This window comes from Symphalangus syndactylus, chromosome 9 (assembly GCF_028878055.3).
Source record: "Symphalangus syndactylus isolate Jambi chromosome 9, NHGRI_mSymSyn1-v2.1_pri, whole genome shotgun sequence".
Taxonomy (NCBI): domain Eukaryota; kingdom Metazoa; phylum Chordata; class Mammalia; order Primates; family Hylobatidae; genus Symphalangus; species Symphalangus syndactylus.
Window position 1 is genome coordinate 59,486,523 of NC_072431.2, and position 17,898 is coordinate 59,504,420.

Here is a 17,898-nt window from a genome sequence, read left to right on the forward strand (position 1 = left end):
TTTAAAAGAGCCACTACATGCCCGGCAAGATGTACTCACTGTGAAATTCCGAACACTGCGATCAAAGAACATTCTGAAAGCTTCCAAAGGGTACTGGATCCTTGAGAGCTCATTGCTTAGCACTTTGGGAGGCTGACGCGGGAGGACTATCTGAGGCCAGGAGTTCAAGACCATGCTGCCCAACATAGCGAGACCTTGTTTCAATACGAAATAATAGTAAATAAAAATTATTTTAAAAAGAATTCTATGGGCTGCTTGTTAAATCAGTGGTGGTGTGCATGATTTTTGTTTGTTTGTTTTTTGAGACAGAGTCTCACTGTGTCGCCCAGGCTGGAGTGCAGTGGCGCAATCTCGGCTCACTGCAAGCTCCACCTCCCGGGTTCATGCCATTCTCTTGCCTCAGCCTCCTGAGTGGCTGGGACTACAGGCATCTGCCACCACGCCCGGCTAATTTTTTTGTATTTTTTAGTAGAGACGGAGTTTCACTGTGTTAGCCAGGATGGTCTCCATCCCCTGACCTTGTGATCCACCTGCCTTGGCCTCCCAAAGTGCTGGGATTACAGGCGTGAGCCACCGCACCCGGCCCAGGGTTTTTTTTTTTAAGAGGAGGAGACAGTTTACTAGCATATTACTAAATCGTTAAGTAAATTACGGCAGATAATTTATGAAGCCATTAATTCTAAAAGCTACAAAGAATATGTAAAATCCTAGAAAATATTTTGTCAGCTGGGCGTGGTGGCTCATGCCTGTAATCCTAGCACTTTGGGAGGATGAGGCAGGCAGATCACCTGAGCTCAGCAGTTTGAGACCAGCCTGGCCAACACGGTGAAAAAAAAAAAAAAAAAAAATTTTTAATATCTCTACAAAAAAATTAAAAAATTAGCTGGGCATGGTGGCATGTGCCTGTAGTCCCAGCTACCTGGGAGGCTAAGGCAGGAGAATTGTTTGAGCCTGGGAGGAGGAGGTTGCAGTGAGCTGAGATCGAGCCACTGCACTCCAGCTTGGGCAACAGAGCAAGATCTTGTCAAAAAAAAAAAAAAAGAAAAAGAAAAAAAGAAAAGAAAATATTTTGTCAAATGACAACATTACAACAATTCTAGTTATAGATCTAGTGGGCTTTTGCCATTCACGAAGGGAGCCGCCTGCCTTCTACGAAATAGGCTGAGATCTCACACTGTAACTGCAGAACAGTGAGTTTGTAAGGAAGGAACAAGGAAACAGAAGAATAGAAAAACAAGCTAATTGGTTAACCTTAGGTTACTTCATGTTGCTTTTTTGGAAGGTTAAAGCAGTGGGGACTTCCTTATTATGTTCACTCAAGTAGACTGGAATCCCTTGTTTTCAAGAAAAACTGGTCTGTTTGGGAATCTGTCTGCTTCCTCAAACTCTCGGTTTGATGATGTGGCATTTAGCATGAGTGACTCCATTTTGGTTTGGTCTGGTTGGCAGGAGTCTAATGTAGGAGTTCAGTCCACACAATAGCCTCCCATAATTTTGTTTGTTTGTTATTATTATTATTATTATTTAAGACAGAGTCTCATTCTGTTGCCCAGGCTGGAGTACAGTGGTGCAATCTTGACTCACTGCAACCTCTGCCTCCTGGGTTCAAGTGATTCTCCTGTCTCAACCTCCCGAGTAGCTGGGATTATAGGAGCATGCTACCACGCCTGGCTAATTTTTGTATTTCTAGCAGAGATGAGGTTCTGCCATGTTGGCCAGGGTGGTCTCGAATTCCTGACCTCAGGTGATCTGCCCACCTCGGCCTCCCAAACTGCTGGAATTACAGGTGTGAGCCACCGCCTGGCCTGTTTGTTTTTAGAGATGAGATCTCTCTATGTTGCTGTGGGATGCAGAGGCCTAGAGAGACCAGTATGGGTGAATACAGGAGGATATTTATTTTAAGGTGTGTGCTGGCTCAGTGGATTCACATCCAAAAAGCTGAGCCTTGAACAAAGACTGAGCAGGATTATTATAAGCAAACTTATAGAAGCAAAACAAAGACAGTTAATCATATAATGACAGGTCACACAATCTATAGCATAACTGATGACTTGGCATAATTCATGGCCTTGCATAGCTGGTGGCCTTATAGCTGCATCGAAAGAAAAAACAAGAACTGGCTAAATACAGACATTTGTCCTTTTTTTTTTTTTTCTTCACCTTTGCTCCGGAGGGGACTGTCTGGAGCCTATTCCTTTGGTTTCGACTTCTCAAACAGCGTTATCTTATAACTGTCCTTGAAGTGAGCTTGTTGGGCACAGGAAAATTCATTCTTCTTTTCTTTATAACCCTTACCTTCCCACATTCTGGGCCTTGGCTTTTACTTTTCTTGGAGTGAATGAATGCAGTACTTATTATTACTATTATTTTTAAATTTCTGCCTCAGTGTTAACCCAGGCTGGTCTTGGACTCTGGGACTCAAGCGATCCTCCCACCTCAGCCTCCCAAGTAGCTGGAACTATAGGCACATTATTTTTTTTTCTAATGACTTGTGACACAGCCCTGGGAGATCCTGAGAACTTGCGCCCTCTTTCTAATTTTTTATTTTTTCCATAGAGATGGGGGAGTCTCAGTATGTTACCCAGGCGGGTCTCAAACTCCTGAACTAGAGCAATCCTCCCACCTTGGCCTCCCAAAGTGCTGGGATTGCAAGCATGGGCCACCACACCTGGCCTCATAATTTTGTTTACCAGTTGGTATAGGGCTAAGTTTTATAGACAAAATGTAGATGTACCCTGTAAATATAATTATGTAAAATATGGACAGAGACCAAAGGACATACACACAGGAAAGAAATAGTTAATTGTGTTACAATGATGATATGAGTGTTTTAAAGTATCTATATTATAGTATCTACATTATAATTTAGGATTAAAAACCTCTGCTGGGGGCCGGGCCTGGTAGCTCATGCCTATAATCCCAGGACTAGCCTAGGCAACATAGAAAGACCCCATTTCTACAAACAAACAAACAAAAAACAAACAAACAAATGTCTGTGCTGGCCACCCCCTCCAATACCTATAGGACAAAGTCCAAACTTCCTTGCTGGAGGCCTTATAATGGCCTTCCTTGACCATTATATTAAGACCTTACGAGATTCACAACAGGAAATTTAATTTTAATTTTAATTTTTTTTTTTTTGTAGAGATAGTCTTGATCTGTCACCCAGGCTGGAGTGCAGTGGCATGATCATGGCACATACAGCCTTGAATTCCTGGGCTCAAGCGAACCTCCTGCTTCAGCCTCCTGAATAGCTGGGACTTCAGGTGTGAGCCACCAGGTAGCTAATATATATATTTTTTGAGACGGAGTCTCACTCTGTTGCCCAGGCTGGAGTGCAATGGTGCGATCTAGGCTCACTGCAACCTCTGCCTCCCAGGTTTAAGCGGTTCTCCTGCCTCAGCCTCCCAAGTAGCTAGGAAGGCTAAGTTTTTGTTTTGTTTTGTTTTGTTTTAGTAGAAACGAGGTTTTGCCACGTTGGGTAGGCTGGTCTCGAACTCCTAGCCTCAAGTGATCCTCCCAAAGTGCTGGGATTACAGGCGTGAGCCACTGCGCCCGGCCCACTACAATTCTTTCAACTTCTTTGTGCTTTGAATTTTTCATAAAATGGGGCTGGGCATGGTGGCTCATGCCTGTAATCCCAGCACTTTGGGATGCCAAGGCGGGTGGATCACTTGAGGTCAGAAGTTCGAGACCAGCCTGGCCAACATAGTGAAACCCCGTCTCTACGAAAAATACAAAAATTAGCCGGGCGTGGTGCCGGGCGCCTGTAATCCCAGCTACTTGGGAGGCTGAGGCAGGAGAATCGCTTGAACCCGGGAGGCGGAGGTTGCTGTGAGCTGAGATCACACCACTGCACTCCAGCCTGGGCGAGAGTGAGGCTTCGTCTCAAAATAAAAATTATTTTTTCATGAAATGTTGAGGGAAATCTCCTGCAATGATTCTTTTGTCTTTTTTGATAAAATGCAGGCTTCTCTGCCAACACTCTCGTATCCTCTCCACACACATCATCCTAAACGGGGATGCACCCTTGTTGCTCCCAGTACCCGGAACAGGAACGAACATTCTTCTCAGTGTTCTCCAGCCCTCTATGCTCTCTTATTGTTTTATTTTTTAGATAGGGTCTTGCTCTGTCATCCAGGCTGGAGTGCAGTGGCACTATCATGGCTCACTGCAGCCTCGACCTCCCAGGCTCAAGTGATTCTCCTGCCTCAGCCCCCTGAGTATCTGGGACTACAGGTATGCGCTACCATGCACGGCTAGTTTTTGAATTTTTTATGGAGACTGGGTCTCACCATATTGCCCAGGCTGGTCTTGAACTCCTGAGCTCAAGCAATCCTCCCACCTTCTTTAAACTCATCTCATTGATGCCTCCTCCAGGAAGCCTGTGCTGTTCCCTCAGCATGAGGCTCCTTACCTGATCCCCTACAGCCTCTCCTACAGCTCAGCAAAGGTTTATGGAATGAAAGCCCTCACTTGAGGCTTTGCAGGCACCTGCCTGCCTGGGGTGTTAGCAAATCTGCAGACCCGGCCTGAGGCCATGCGTCTAGTTACCCTGGTCTCTGAATCACAGATGAGCTCTCATTTCTTCCCACAAATAAACCCTGTGACCCTCCACCCTCTACTCAGAGAACCCGCCCTCAGGTAGTTCCCTGTTTGTGACATACACACACTTAGCCCTGAGGCTGGACTGACAGGCCGACCTGGCTGGTGGACTCCAGCCCAAGCCTGCCCGCTGCCTGCCGGGGTGGGGGCCTCGGAGGGAGAGGACAGGGCCGGGTGGGGAAGAAGGCGGGGCCTGAGGCTGTGAGAGGCGAGTCGGTGTGTCCCTGGCTGGGACGGAAGTTGCACCACAAGTACAATTAGTTTCAGTTTTGTTTCTTTTCCAGGCACCCAGCAACAGCGGCCTCCAGGCCCCAGGCCCCCTCGCCATCCTAAAGGCCAAGATCAGCTCTGGCTAGGTAAGGGGTGGGGGGCGGCACAGCTACAGGAAGGACCGAGCGGAGGGAGTAGGGGGAAGGGAGTGGAGAGAGAGCGCGGGAGGAGGAGGAAGGGAGGGAAAGCGGGGCGGGGGGGGGCGAAGAGGCACCCGGAAGGCAGGAGGAGAGGGCAGGCGAGAAACTGCACTGGCCTCCCTCCCGCTCCGTGGCCACAGGTCCCCACAAGAAAGACCCCGTCCCACTCTCTGAGGTCTCCTCCCAGCTCCAGAAAAGGGGACATTCCACCAAGTCTGCCCAACAAGTAGGTCTCAGCCACTGTGCCAGGAGCTCAGGACTCCCTCCCTCCAGAGGTTTCTGGAATGCATTCAGCAGGAAAAGCTAAAAGAACGGGACTCCAGGAGATAAGCCAAGGCCAAGTCTATCGGAGGGTGAGCCAGCAGCGGGAAGGGGACCAGCCCTTCCCCTAGGCGTTTTTTCTGCCCACTCCAGAATCTGCTTTAGAAACTGCTCGATGTAGGAAGTGGGGCCTCCACCACCCACGATGCTGCCCCAGGTCTAGCAGAAGACAGGTGTAAGGCCAGGAGGGCACAGTGGCTCATGCCTGTAATCCTAATGCTTTGGGGAGGCCGGGATGGGAGGATCACCTGAGGCCAGGAGTTGGAGACCAGCCTGGGCAACATAGCAAGACCCCATCTCTATAAAAAGTAGCAATTTTTAAAAAATGGGCTGGGCCCCTGGGCATGGTGGCTCACGCTTATAATCCCAGCACTTTGGGAGACCGAGGAGGGCGGATCACCTGAGGTCAGGAGTTCAAGACCAGCCTGGCCAATAGGGCAAAACTCCACTTCTACTAAACATACAAAAATTAGATGGGTGTGATGGTGCACACCTGTAATCACAGCTACTTGGGAGGCTGAGGCAGGAGAATCACTTGAACCTGGCAGGTGGAGGTTGCAGTGAGCCAAGATCACACCACTGCACTCCAGCCTGGGCAACAGAGTGAGACTCTGTCTCAAGAAAAAAAAAAAAGGCTGGGCGTGGTGGCACATGCCTGTACTCCCAGCTACTCAAAAGACTTGAGTCTAGGAGTCTGAGGCTGCAGTGAACTATGATCGCGCCACTGCACTCCAGCCTGGGTGACAGAGGGTTACCCTATTGCTAAAAAGTAAAATAAAATAAAAAGAAGGCAGGTGTATGGGGCTTGGAGGATTAAAGCCCCCTAAACTACTGCAAGATCCTACCCCAACTGGCAGGACCTAGGCATCTCTGCCCACTGGGATCCCCGTCTGTGTCCTTACTGCCTGCTCCTCGCACCCTGGCACCCTATACAGCAGGACCCCGGTACCTGTGCACACAGGAGGGCTTGCACCACATTTGCCACAAGGCCTGTGGACTGGGAACACTGAGGATTAGATTATTAGCTAAGGTCAGGGACTCCTGGTCTTGTCATTTCTCACAGGTCTGACCCAACAAGTAGCATTGACACTTTTACGTTTGCTGGATGTGCACACGGAAGTGGAGGAGGAGGAAGAGGAGGAGGAGGAGGGCAGCTCCTTAGCTCAAGAGCAAGTGGCCCAAGGCCTCAGAAGACTAGAAGGAAGTTCCTGGCCATTCAGGTGAGACCTCAGGTTCCTTCCCGGCCATTTGGGTCAGCCCCTAACCCTGGGGATCCCGTGGGGCTTGAGGACGGGCGGTAGAAGCTAGAGGGTGAGCTGGTGAAGGTGCGTTCTCAACGCTGATCCTGATTCCTCTGCCTGCAGCATGGTTTCCCACGGGTCCTCACCCTCCCTCCTAGAGGCCCTGAGCAGCGACTTCCTGGCCTGTAAAATCTGCCTGGAGCAGCTGCGGGCACCCAAGACACTGCCCTGCCTGCATACCTACTGCCAGGACTGCCTGGCCCAGCTGGCGGATGGCGGCCGCGTCCGCTGCCCTGAGTGCCGGGAGACAGTGCCTGTGCCGCCCGAGGGTGTGGCTGCCTTCAAGACCAACTTCTTCGTCAATGGGCTGCTGGACCTGGTGAAGGCCCGGGCCTGTGGAGACCTGCGTGCTGGGAAGCCAGCCTGTGCCCTGTGTCCCCTGGTGGGTGGCACCAGCGCCGGGGGGCCGGCCACCGCCCGGTGCCTGGACTGTGCCGACGACTTGTGCCAGGCCTGTGCCGACGGGCACCGCTGCACCCGCCAGACCCACACCCACCGCGTGGTGGACCTGGTGGGCTACAGGGCGGGGTGGTATGATGAGGAGGCCCGGGAGCGCCAAGCGGCCCAGTGTCCCCAGCACCCCGGGGAGGCACTGCGCTTCCTGTGCCAGCCCTGCTCGCAGTTGCTGTGCAGAGAGTGCCGCCTAGACCCCCACCTGGACCACCCCTGCCTGCCTCTGGCCGAGGCTGTGCGTGCCCGGAGGCCAGGCCTGGAGGGACTGCTGGCAGGTGTGGACAATAACCTGGTGGAGCTGGAGGCGGCGCGGAGGGTGGAGAAGGAGGCGCTAGCCCGGCTGCGGGAGCAGGCGGCCCGGGTGGGGACTCAGGTGGAGGAGGCGGCTGAGGGCGTCCTCCGAGCCCTGCTGGCCCAGAAGCAGGAGGTGCTGGGGCAGCTACGAGCCCACGTGGAGGCTGCCGAAGAAGCTGCTCGGGAGAGGCTGGCGGAACTCGAGGGCCGGGAGCAGGTGGCCAGGGCGGCAGCCGCCTTTGCCCGCCGGGTACTCAGCCTGGGGCGAGAGGCCGAGATCCTCTCCCTGGAAGGGGCGATCGCGCAGCGGCTCAGGCAGCTGCAGGGCTGCCCCTGGGCACCGGGCCCAGTCCCCTGCCTGCTCCCACAGCTGGAGCTCCATCCTGGGCTCCTGGACAAGAACTGCCACCTTCTTCGGCTGTCCTTTGAGGAGCAGCAGCCCCAGAAGGATGGTGGGAAAGACGGAGCTGGTATCCAGGGAGGTGAGGAGAGCCAGAGCCTGAGGGAGGATGCGCCGAAGACGGAGCGGCAGGGTGGAGTCCAGCCCCAGGCCAGAGACGGAGCCCATACCCCCAAAGAGGAAAAAGCCCAGACAACCCGAGAAGAGGGAGCCCAGACCTTAGAGGAGGACAGGGCGCAGATACCCCACGAGGATGGAGGACCCCAGCCCCACAGGGGTGGCAGACCCAACAAGAAGAAAAAGTTCAAAGGCAGGCTCAAGTCAATTTCCCGGGAGCCCAGCCCAGCCCTGGGGCCGAACCTGGACGGCTCTGGCCTCCTCCCCAGACCCATCTTTTCCTGCAGTTTCCCCACGCGGATGCCTGGAGACAAGCGGTCCCCCAGGATCACCGGGCTCTGTCCCTTCGGTCCCCGGGAGATCCTGGTGGCAGATGAGCAGAACCGGGCACTGAAACGCTTCTCCCTCAACGGCGACTACAAGGGCACCGTGCCAGTCCCTGAGGGCTGCTCCCCTTGCAGCGTGGCCGCCCTGCAGAGCGCCGTGGCCTTCTCCGCTGGCGCACGGCTCTATCTCATCGACCCCGACGGCGAGGTGCAGTGGCGCAGGGCCCTGAGCCTTTCCCAGGCCAGCCACGCGGTGGCGGCACTGCCAAGCGGGGACCGCGTGGCCGTCAGCGTAGCGGGCCACGTGGAAGTGTACAATATGGAAGGCAGCCTGGCCACCCGGTTCATTCCTGGGGGCAAGGCCAGCCGGGGCCTGCGGGCGCTGGTGTTTCTAACCACCAGCCCCCAGGGGCATTTCGTGGGGTCGGATTGGCAGCAGAATAGTGTGGTAATCTGTGATGGGCTGGGCCAGGTGGTTGGGGAGTACAAGGGGCCAGGCCTGCATGGCTGCCAGCCGGGCTCCGTGTCTGTGGATAAGAAGGGCTACATCTTCCTGACCCTTCGAGAAGTCAACAAGGTGGTGATCCTGGACCCGAAGGGGTCCCTCCTTGGAGACTTCCTGACAGCCTACCACGGCCTGGAAAAGCCCCGGGTTACCACCATGGTGGATGGCAGGTACCTGGTCGTGTCCCTCAGTAACGGGACCATCCACGTCTTTCGGGTCCGTTCTCCCGACAGTTAAAGGGGCTAGGACTAGGGTGGGAGGAAGGGGGGAGGGAGAGGGCAGGAAGGAGGCAGATCTGTCCGTGGGAGGTGGCGGCCAAGGACATTTTCCTGAAGGGCAGGGGTTGGCAACTTATCAACACGGAGTGCCAAACTGCTAACCCGTCTTCTAGTGTGTGAGAATAGGGACCAAGGTGGGGGCGTGACCTTAACTCTCAGACGCAGAGGAGGCAGGTGGGTGGCAGGGGATGCTGGGAGTTCACCTGCCTCTTGCTTTTTGTGAGTGGCTGCTGCCACCACCGCCGCTGCTATATAGTTTAGGTTTCTGAGGTTTGTGAGCCTGTCCTGATTTGTATTCTTCAAAACCATTCCTGATAGAGTAGCCGAGGGAGAGTCTTGGGGCCAAGAAGGGCCCAGGGTGGGTCAGGCGTGTGCATTGGGGAACAGAGCTGAGACCCTGGCCCCCCTTGGACGGGCACAGGGTCCTACGGAGTCACAGGAGACCTGAGATTTCGAATGGGCAGTGAATGGCCTCTTCTGCCAGCCACAGGCAGGATGCTCCTATGATCACGGCATCCCCCGGCAGTAGTACAGGGTGGGCTTGTGGGAGGGTCTGCAAGTGCAGACAGCAGCTGGGGCCAGAGAGGTGTTAGGCTCAAAGGCTGCGAAGAGAATAGGCTACTGGAGAACCAAACCCAACAGAATTCATGTCCAAAAATCCACGTTCTCCATCACTTCTCAGCCTTTTGGCTAAGATTAAGTATTAAAAAACAAACAAACAAACAAACAAAAAACAACAGGCTCTGCCAGGCGCAGTGGCTCATGCCTGTAATCCCAGCACTTTGGGAGTCCGTGGCAGGAGGATCGCTTGAGGGCAGGAGTTTGAGACCAGCCTGGGCAACATAGCGAGACCCCATCTCTACAAAAGATTAAAAATTTTAAAAATTAGCTGCGTGTAGTAGCATATGCCTTTCAACCTAGCTACTCAGGAGGCTGAGGTGGGAGGATCCCTTGAGCCCAGGAGTTTGAGGCTGCAGTGAGCTGTGATCACACCACTGCATTCCAGACCCCGTCTCGAAAAAAAAAAAAACCAGAAACAACAGAAAAAGCAGGTTATCCATCACTTCTCAGCTAAGATCAAGTGTTAATAAATAAATAAATAAATAAATAACAAGTTATGAGTATCAGAGCAGGGGAGCCCTCCACGCAGCCACGGAGCCAGTCTGAGGGAAGAGGTACATAGGACAGAAAAATCTCTAGGCTCCAACGCTTCTGTTTCGGTGTCTTTCCATTTCCCAGGGTCTATGTGTTGCCTTCTCTTCATTTTCCAGCAAAATTCCTTTGAGATATGTTGGCCTTGACTTGGCTAAACTAGGGGGTGAAGGAATTTGTCCTCTGTGGGCCACTATTGCTGGGGAAACAGCTAAAGCCTGCGGCCAAGTGGAACTCGGAGGTGCTAAGAAAACCTGGAAGGTGCAATGGGGCTGCGATGGGTAGAGGCGTCAAACCAGAAGGGAGGAACCCGTCGGAGGTGGGCTGTGACCACCGGACCTTTTCATAAGTGGTAGCAGTGGTGGAATTGAGGAGGCAAGTAGGCTTGGAGAATGTTTTTAGCCAGGGGCTGTTGAGAGATGGCAGAAGGGGGTCTTAATGTGGGGACTGTGGACAGTGGAGCATTCGTGGGAACCAGCGGGATTTTGAACAAGTCCAGATGGAATGTGCAGGGCATAGGTAGAGGGAAAAGAAAATCCCTTTCTGGGAAAAACCATTTCTTGTTTATTGAAACAATGCGGGACATCATCAAAGTCCAGGCAGACATATTCCATTATCTAAAAATTACAAAGGTAGGCACAGCAAATAATAATGAAGATTATAAGAAAACCAAGGGCCAGGCACAGTGACTCACGCCTGTAATCCCAGCACTCTGGGAGGCTGGGGTGGGTGGATCACCTGAGGTCAGGAGTTCGAGACCAGCCTGGCCAACATGGAGAAACCCCATCTCTACTAAAAATACAAAACTTAGCTAGGCGTGGGAGCAGGCGTCTGTAATTCCAGCTACTTGGGAGGCTGAGGCAGGAGAATCATTTGAACCCAGGAGGAGGAGGTTGCAGTGAGCTGAGGTGGCACCATTGCACTCCAGCCTGGGTAACAAGAACGAAACTCCATCTCAAAAAAAAAAAAAAAAAAAGAAAAGAAAGAAAGAAAACCAAGAAGATGGGAAAACCGTGTAGAATTGATTTGACGAGGAAAACCTCGGTCTCTAATACATGCAGTGACTAGAACAGTATTTGGTCAAAGAAGCACATAAGCTCTGTACCCTGGAGGAAATGTATGCAGGCAAGGACTAGTAAAATGAAAAATAATAATTTTTTTTTAAAAAAAGAAAGGCTGGATGCGGTGGCTCACGCCTGTGATCCCAGAACTTTGGGAGGCCAAGGCAGGCAGATCGGTTGAGGCCAGGAGTTTGAGACCACCCTGGCCAATATGGCGAAACCCTGTCTCTACTAAAGATACCGAAAACAGCCGGGCATGATGGCGCATGCCTGTAATTCCAGCTACTCGGGAGGCTGAGGCAGGAGAATCGCTTGAACCTGGGAGGCAGAGGTTGCAGTGAGCCGAGTTCACACCATTGCACTCCAGCCTGGGTGTCACAGTAAGACTCCGTCTCAAAAAATAAATAATTAATTAATTAAATCCATTTGCATTGGTCAAAAATGAATGTTAAATAAATGGGTGAGAAATCTTGTGGAGAAATAGACTCCTGGCACTATAAAAATGATGCTTCCTGGAGAATAATTTGGCAAGACTTTGCAAGAATGACAAAAATGATTATAAGAATCAGTTGTCTCACTTTGGGGAATACATTCCGGGAAAATAATGTAAGAGAAAAAATATTTGCATACAGACATTTGAGGCTGCTCTGCATATTACAGTCAAGAACTGGAAACTGTTCAGCTGCAGGGTGACAGCTAACTAGATTGTGGTTTATTAGGGGAATGAGCCTTTCTTTGTGTATGACAACTATGAAAATTATTGAGAAGAAATAGTTACGTGATACAGTCATACTCCTCAAAAACGGAGAATCAGGAATTATGATCAAATAGTAACAAGGGAAACATCTGTCTAAATAATTACTGAGTAGAAATAGGTTCAGAATTTGTAAATAGTCATTAATTTGGGAGATTGGGTTTTTTTGTTTCATTTTTTGTTTGTTTTTCATTATTTTGTGCTATTATTCATACGTGTACATTTCTACTTCAGTTTTTATTATCCATTACATAACATACATGCTTGATTATTTGCTTCAAGGAAATACACCTTTATAAGTAATACTCAATAACTACTGCGTTTGAGAATGAAGGTGTCAGAACGAATGAGATTGCCCTATGAGAGAAGAGGCAGGAGCCAGGGAGGATGGGGCAGGGTGGCAGACCAAGGAACCGCTCTGGGAAGGTTTGCAAAGGTCGGGGTCCCCCCTGCCAGGTGATCAAATTATCGTGGAGTGTCTGGAAGGCGGGGGAAGCTTTGTTGAGTTCACCAAATAACTCAGACCAACTGGAAACCAAGTGGAGTTTCTACGGGACCAACTAGAATAGGGATCAGCTACATGGGGGCAGGGGGAGGGGGAGGGGGAACGGTGTCTGTCTTCATTGCAGCTCTGTCTGCAGAGCCAGCACTGTGATAGCTCATAGTAGGTGCTCAGTGAATGTCTGTGAAGTGAATTAATATCTAGACAGGGATGAGACAATGGTATGACTCTCCAAAGCTTTCCCACCTCCAAAACCTCGGCTTGTGGGGAATCTCCAGTAGGGGGCACTGTGGACACGGTTCAGCATCTGCCTCCCAAGGCTGGGCTCCGCGTCCAAAAAAAAAAAAAAAAAATGAGACTGAGCCAGGTGCAGTGGTCACTCCTGTTATCTCAGCACTTTGAGTGGCCAAGGCAGGAGAATGACTTGAGGCCAGGAGTTCAAGACTAGGCTGGGCAACATAGCAAGACCCCCATCTCTACAAAAAATTTTAAAAATTAGCCAGAGGTGGTGGCATGCACCCGTAGTCCCAGCTGCTCGGGAGGCTGAGGCAGAAGATTGCTTGAGCCCAGGAGTTCAAGGCTGCAGTGAGCTCTGATTGTGCCACTGCACTCCAGCCTGAGTGACAGAGCGAGACCTGGTTTCCTAAGGGGGGAAAAAAGAAGAGGGAGAGATGAGATCGGGGCGTCCCGCTTCTGTGCATGTGGAGGGGGTAACTGGGAACCGTGTACTGTAGGGGATCGCACACCTTGGGGTGGAAACAGCAGCTCTCCGGGGTTGCGTGGGAGCCATGGGCAGCGGTCCTGGCTGGTGAAATGATTCTAGCCACGTGGCCCACCCAGGGGGCAAAACAAGAATAGAGACCTTCAGAAATGAAATGTCACCTGGCTGCAAGAAGATAGTCCCACAGGCGCCCTAGAGATGGGGACGCCAAGTGGCTTCTAGGGAAGCTGTAAGAATCCACAGGGCATTGTAAGATGGAGGGAAATATTAAGTTTTCTTCGTAAAGAGGTAAGGGGGGTGGGAGCAGCAGAGGACACTGGAAAAGTGAGAAACATGGATGGGAAGTGTCGCATTGAGCATAATTTGGAGGTAAAATCTCCAACACCGTAACTGAGTGGCCTGGGGACCTGATAGAAAGCCCTGCTCAGGACTAAGGCAGAGTTCCCAGTTATATCGCAGATACAAAGACCAGGAACATGCTTGTAATCCCAGCACTTAGGGAGGCTGAGGCGGGTGGATGACCTGAAGTCAGGAGTTCTAGACAAACCTGGCCAACATGGTTTAGTAGAAACCCTCGTCTCTACTAAAAATACAAAAATTAGCCAGGCGTGGTGGCGCATGCCTGTAATCCCAGCTACTCAGGAGGCTGAGGTGGGAGAATCGCTTGAGCCCGGGAGGCAGAGGTTGCAGTGAGCTGAGATCGTACCACTGCACTCCAGCCTGGGCAACAGAGTGAGACCCTGTCTCAAAAAGAAAAAAAAAAAAGAGAAATCAGGAACATCATGAAAGATACAGCAAAATGTTTCACCCCAGCCCACTGCACCACACCTGGGATTGTGACAATTAACTTGATAGACTGTTCCTTTTCCTGTTCGGAACTGACTAGGTTGTGCATGGATGGACCAGTGAAAAGAAAATCCTGTTTGGGTAGGGAAGAGGGAAGTAGAAAACCTCTTTTGTATTCTTGGTGTCAAGAAATGGGAAGAGAATGAGGGAGCAGACACCCGGGTTGAGTGCTGACTCTGTACTAAACAGCTGTGTGATCTTGGTCTAGTGCCTTAACCTCTCTGAGCCTCAGTTTGTACATCAGTAACATTGGGATAATGACATCCACATGCCCACTTCACAAAGCTGCTGTGAGGACTGGATGAGAAATGTAGAGCAGTATTTCGGACACCATAAAGCTCAAATCCAAGGTATCGGTTAGGAAAAGGTTCAACTGACTTGTACCCACCTGATACCCCTCCATCAGCATAAGCGTGTATGAGGATATTAGGTACATGTGTTGTGAGTGAAAGCTCTGGAACACCCGAGTAGAGCTTCCTGCAAATCAGCTTCTCCTTTAGAGGAGACCATTTTGTTTTGCTTTCCAGCAGTTACTTCAAGAAGCCTTATCTGAAGTCACAACAGTGACTTCAGGAATAGAAAGGACCAATGGCCAGCTTGCTGAAATGTAATGCCATTCCTAAAAGCCAGCTAAGAATCAGACCATATTAGTTAAGGACCCATAACTGTAGACATTTAGAAAAAGTGAAAAGTGGCAAGAGCGGCCCAATCTTTTGAGAGTTTAGAGAAAATATCATTTGGAAAGGGAGTAGCTCTCCTTCCATTATAGCCTTATTATTACGGTATCTATAAAGCAATGCCATATTCTAAATCTGCAGAAATAAAATTCTAAGGGGCGAAAGTCCAAGGCAGAAGTCAAAAGTTTTGCAAGGAAATTGATGAGGTTGGTGACCTAAGCTGGGCAGGGTTGGACAGGTGAGTGCCAAGATCAAGGTCTCTGATTGTCTCTCCTTGAAAGGTAAGCAGAGAACTAGGGCTATCCCATAAATTAAGTGGGAGATTGGAAAGGGGTGTGGACTTCTGTATTGGGGAGAAGGTCTTGGATGAGCTGGGGCAGAGAACTGCCAGAGAGAGTACCCAGGAAGACGTTGTTAGCAGGAGAAAGACCAAGTTCAGATCCAGACTTGGGAAAGTAGGTAACTTGACCGAAGGTAGCAAAATTAGACTACCCAACTGGATTGTGAATGCAGTTTATGAAATGGATTAGGACAGGAGCAAAAATAGATTTTCTAGAAACTGCAGACTCCTGTGATTGGAGCAGTGTACAAAGTACAGCAACATCAGACAAGATCTCACCTGAGGTGCTGGGTGAGAAATCTTACGGACCAGATAGAAGAGGGCCTGTATATAAAGAGATTAGGAAGGAGGTTTTGGAAGGTTTGGGAGGGCAGCCTGACTTGTCTGCAGAGAAAGTTGGAACTGGTTGGCTTAGCGACCAAGAGACACTGGGTTGAAGATGAGGAATCAGGGCGTCAGTGCCTAGTGACTGAGCGCCAGCCAAGCCCTTTTCTCTACGTTGCCATGGGGTAAACCCAGTGTGCTGTAAACTCTTCAATTCCTTTGGTTATGGATTTTGTATCTTTCCTGTTTCTTAATAAAGTTCTTTTGAAAAATGGGAACCTTTCTCAGATGGGAATTTTGTATCTTTCTTCTGTTTCTTAATAAAGTTATTTTGAAAAATTGGAACCTTTTCTCAGAAGGGTTTATGGATACGGGGAATCTTTTTTTTTTGAGATGGAGTTTCGCTCTTGTCATCCAGGCTGGAGTGCAGTGGCACGATCTCGGCTCACTACAACCTCCACCTCCCAGGTTCAAGCGATTCTCCTGCCTCAACCTCTCAAGTAGCTGGGATTATAAGCACGTGCCAACACACCCGGCTAATTTTTGTATTTTTGGTAGAGAGGGGGTTTCACCATGTTGACCAGGCTGGTCTCGAACTCCTGACCTCAAGTGATCCGCCCGCCTCAGCCTCCCAAAGTGCTGGGATTACAGGCGTGAGCTGCCGCGCCCAGCTGGATACGGGGAATCTTTAACAACCAGGCCCAGATAGTGAAGGAAATCAGGTCATCAAAGCCACCCAATGGTAGGTAGGTCCCAGGGTGGCCACACAGATTCCTTGGGGACATTGCAGAAGCATGCACCTTCCAGGCCAACCCTGGGTGGGAACCAGCAGGTGATGTGGCCCGTTCAGGGCTCCACCTGGGCACAGGCAGGTGTGATGTGCAGGAAGTGCATGAGGGACCCAGGTCATGGTGGCTGTGCCCACCACATGGGGCTTTGTCTGTTTTTGAGTTTGCGGGAGCCAAACAAGCATCCGTGGGTACCTTCCTTTTTTTATTTTTTTTATTTTTATTTTTGAGACGGAGTCTCTGTCATCCAGGCTGGAGTGCAGTGGCGTAATCCCAGTTCACTGCAATCTCCGCCTCCTAGGTTCAAGCGATTCTCCTGCCTCAGCCTCCCGAGTAGCTGAGATTACAGGCACCCACCAGCATCCCCTGCTAATTTTTGTATTTTAAGTAGAGATGAGGTTTCACCATATTAGCCAGGCTGGTCTCCAACTCCTGACCTTGTGATCTGCCCGCCTTGTCCTCCCAAAGTGCTAGGATTACAGGCGTGAGCCACCTCACCTGGCCCCCTTTTTTTATTTTTTATTTTGTTTTTTGAGACAGGGTCTCACTTCGTTGCCCAGGCTGGAGGGCAGTGGTGCCTCAACCTCCAGGGCTCAAATGATTCTCCTGTCTCAGTCCCTCAAGTAGCTGAGATAACAGGCACCCACCACCATCCCCTGCTAATTTTTGTATTTTAAGTAGAGATGAGGTTTCACCATATTAGCCAGGCTGGTCTCCAACTCCTGACCTTGTGATCTGCCCGCCTTGTCCTCCCAAAGTGCTGGGATTACAGGCGTGAGCCGCCGCATCCGGCTGCATCTGTGGGTACTTTCCAGCATGTGGCATCTGGGGTCCTTCCTGCAGGGGCGGGGGTTCTAGGAACATCTGCCTACTGGCCAAACCCACTCCCCTAATCTGGTATCCAAGAGCCCCCAAAAAAGCCTCCTTCCTCTCCCCTCCAAGTTTTCCCAAAGAAGAAGAGGGATGATCTCAGCCTCTGGCCTCCCCATCAAATACAGGAGATCCGATAGCAGTGGCTGAGATCTTGCCTTCGCCTGCTACCCATCCATTGACTCCCGGAAGCCTTCACATTCTGTTACAGATGAGAAAACCCACCGAGGCTTGGTGAGGCTTGCTCAGAATAAGTCGATTTCAATTTAGACTGAGAATTGTCTGACTCCAAAGCTGCCCTTCCTAGCATCCAATGCCCAGTTCTCTGCCTTCTCAAGCAGCTCAAATCCTGGCCGAGTCACTTGAGCCTATCTGTATCTCTGTTTCCTCATTTATAAGACGAGTGAGTGGATGAAATAAGATCTGAGATGCTAAGCCGGGCACAGTGGCTCACGCCTATAATCCTGGCACTTTGGGGGGCCAAGGTGGGCAGATCACCTGAGATTGGGAGTTCAAGACCAGCCTGACTAACATGGTGAAACCCTGTCTCTACTAAAAATACAAAATTAGCTAGGTGTGGTGTCTCATGCCTGTAATCCCAGCTACTCGGCAGGCTGAGGCAGGAGAATTGCTTGAACCCGGGAGGCGGAGGTTGCAGTGAGCCAAGATCGCACCATTACACTCCAGCCTGGGTAACAACAGTGAAACTCCGTCTCGGAAAAAAAAAAAAAAAAAAAAAAAAAGATCTGAGATGCTGCCCCATGCTAATAAACCAGGCCCCAGTCCCTATTAGGAGAGGTCTGGAATTTTGACCTAAGGGGGGTGCTCAGAGACGCACCATGCACCCTGCTGG

General features: G+C 50.8%; 1 protein-coding gene across 2 annotated transcripts; it reads left to right on the forward strand.

Moving 5' to 3' along the window:
* The first annotated feature begins 4,864 nt into the window (after nt 1–4,864).
* Nucleotides 4,865–15,732, forward strand: TRIM56 (tripartite motif containing 56). Of its 2 annotated transcripts, XM_063646306.1 has the most exons (4): nt 4,895–4,961; nt 5,156–5,368; nt 6,400–6,556; nt 6,701–15,732. In XM_063646306.1, the coding sequence occupies exon 4, from the start codon at nt 6,702–6,704 to the stop codon at nt 8,967–8,969; it is 2,268 nt and encodes a 755-aa protein (XP_063502376.1). In that variant the 5' UTR covers nt 4,895–4,961; nt 5,156–5,368; nt 6,400–6,556; nt 6,701; the 3' UTR covers nt 8,970–15,732. The 2 variants fall into 2 exon arrangements, with proteins under 2 accessions (XP_055148644.1, XP_063502376.1); XM_055292669.2 differs by lacking the exon at nt 5,156–5,368 and having other exon boundaries at nt 4,865–4,961.
* Nucleotides 15,733–17,898: the final 2,166 nt, after the last annotated feature.

What these genes read in the sequence shown, in the direction of transcription:
- TRIM56 (XM_055292669.2), top strand. Translation starts at nt 6,702, where the DNA reads ATGGTTTCCCACGGGTCCTCACCCTCCCTCCTAGAGGCCCTGAGCAGC.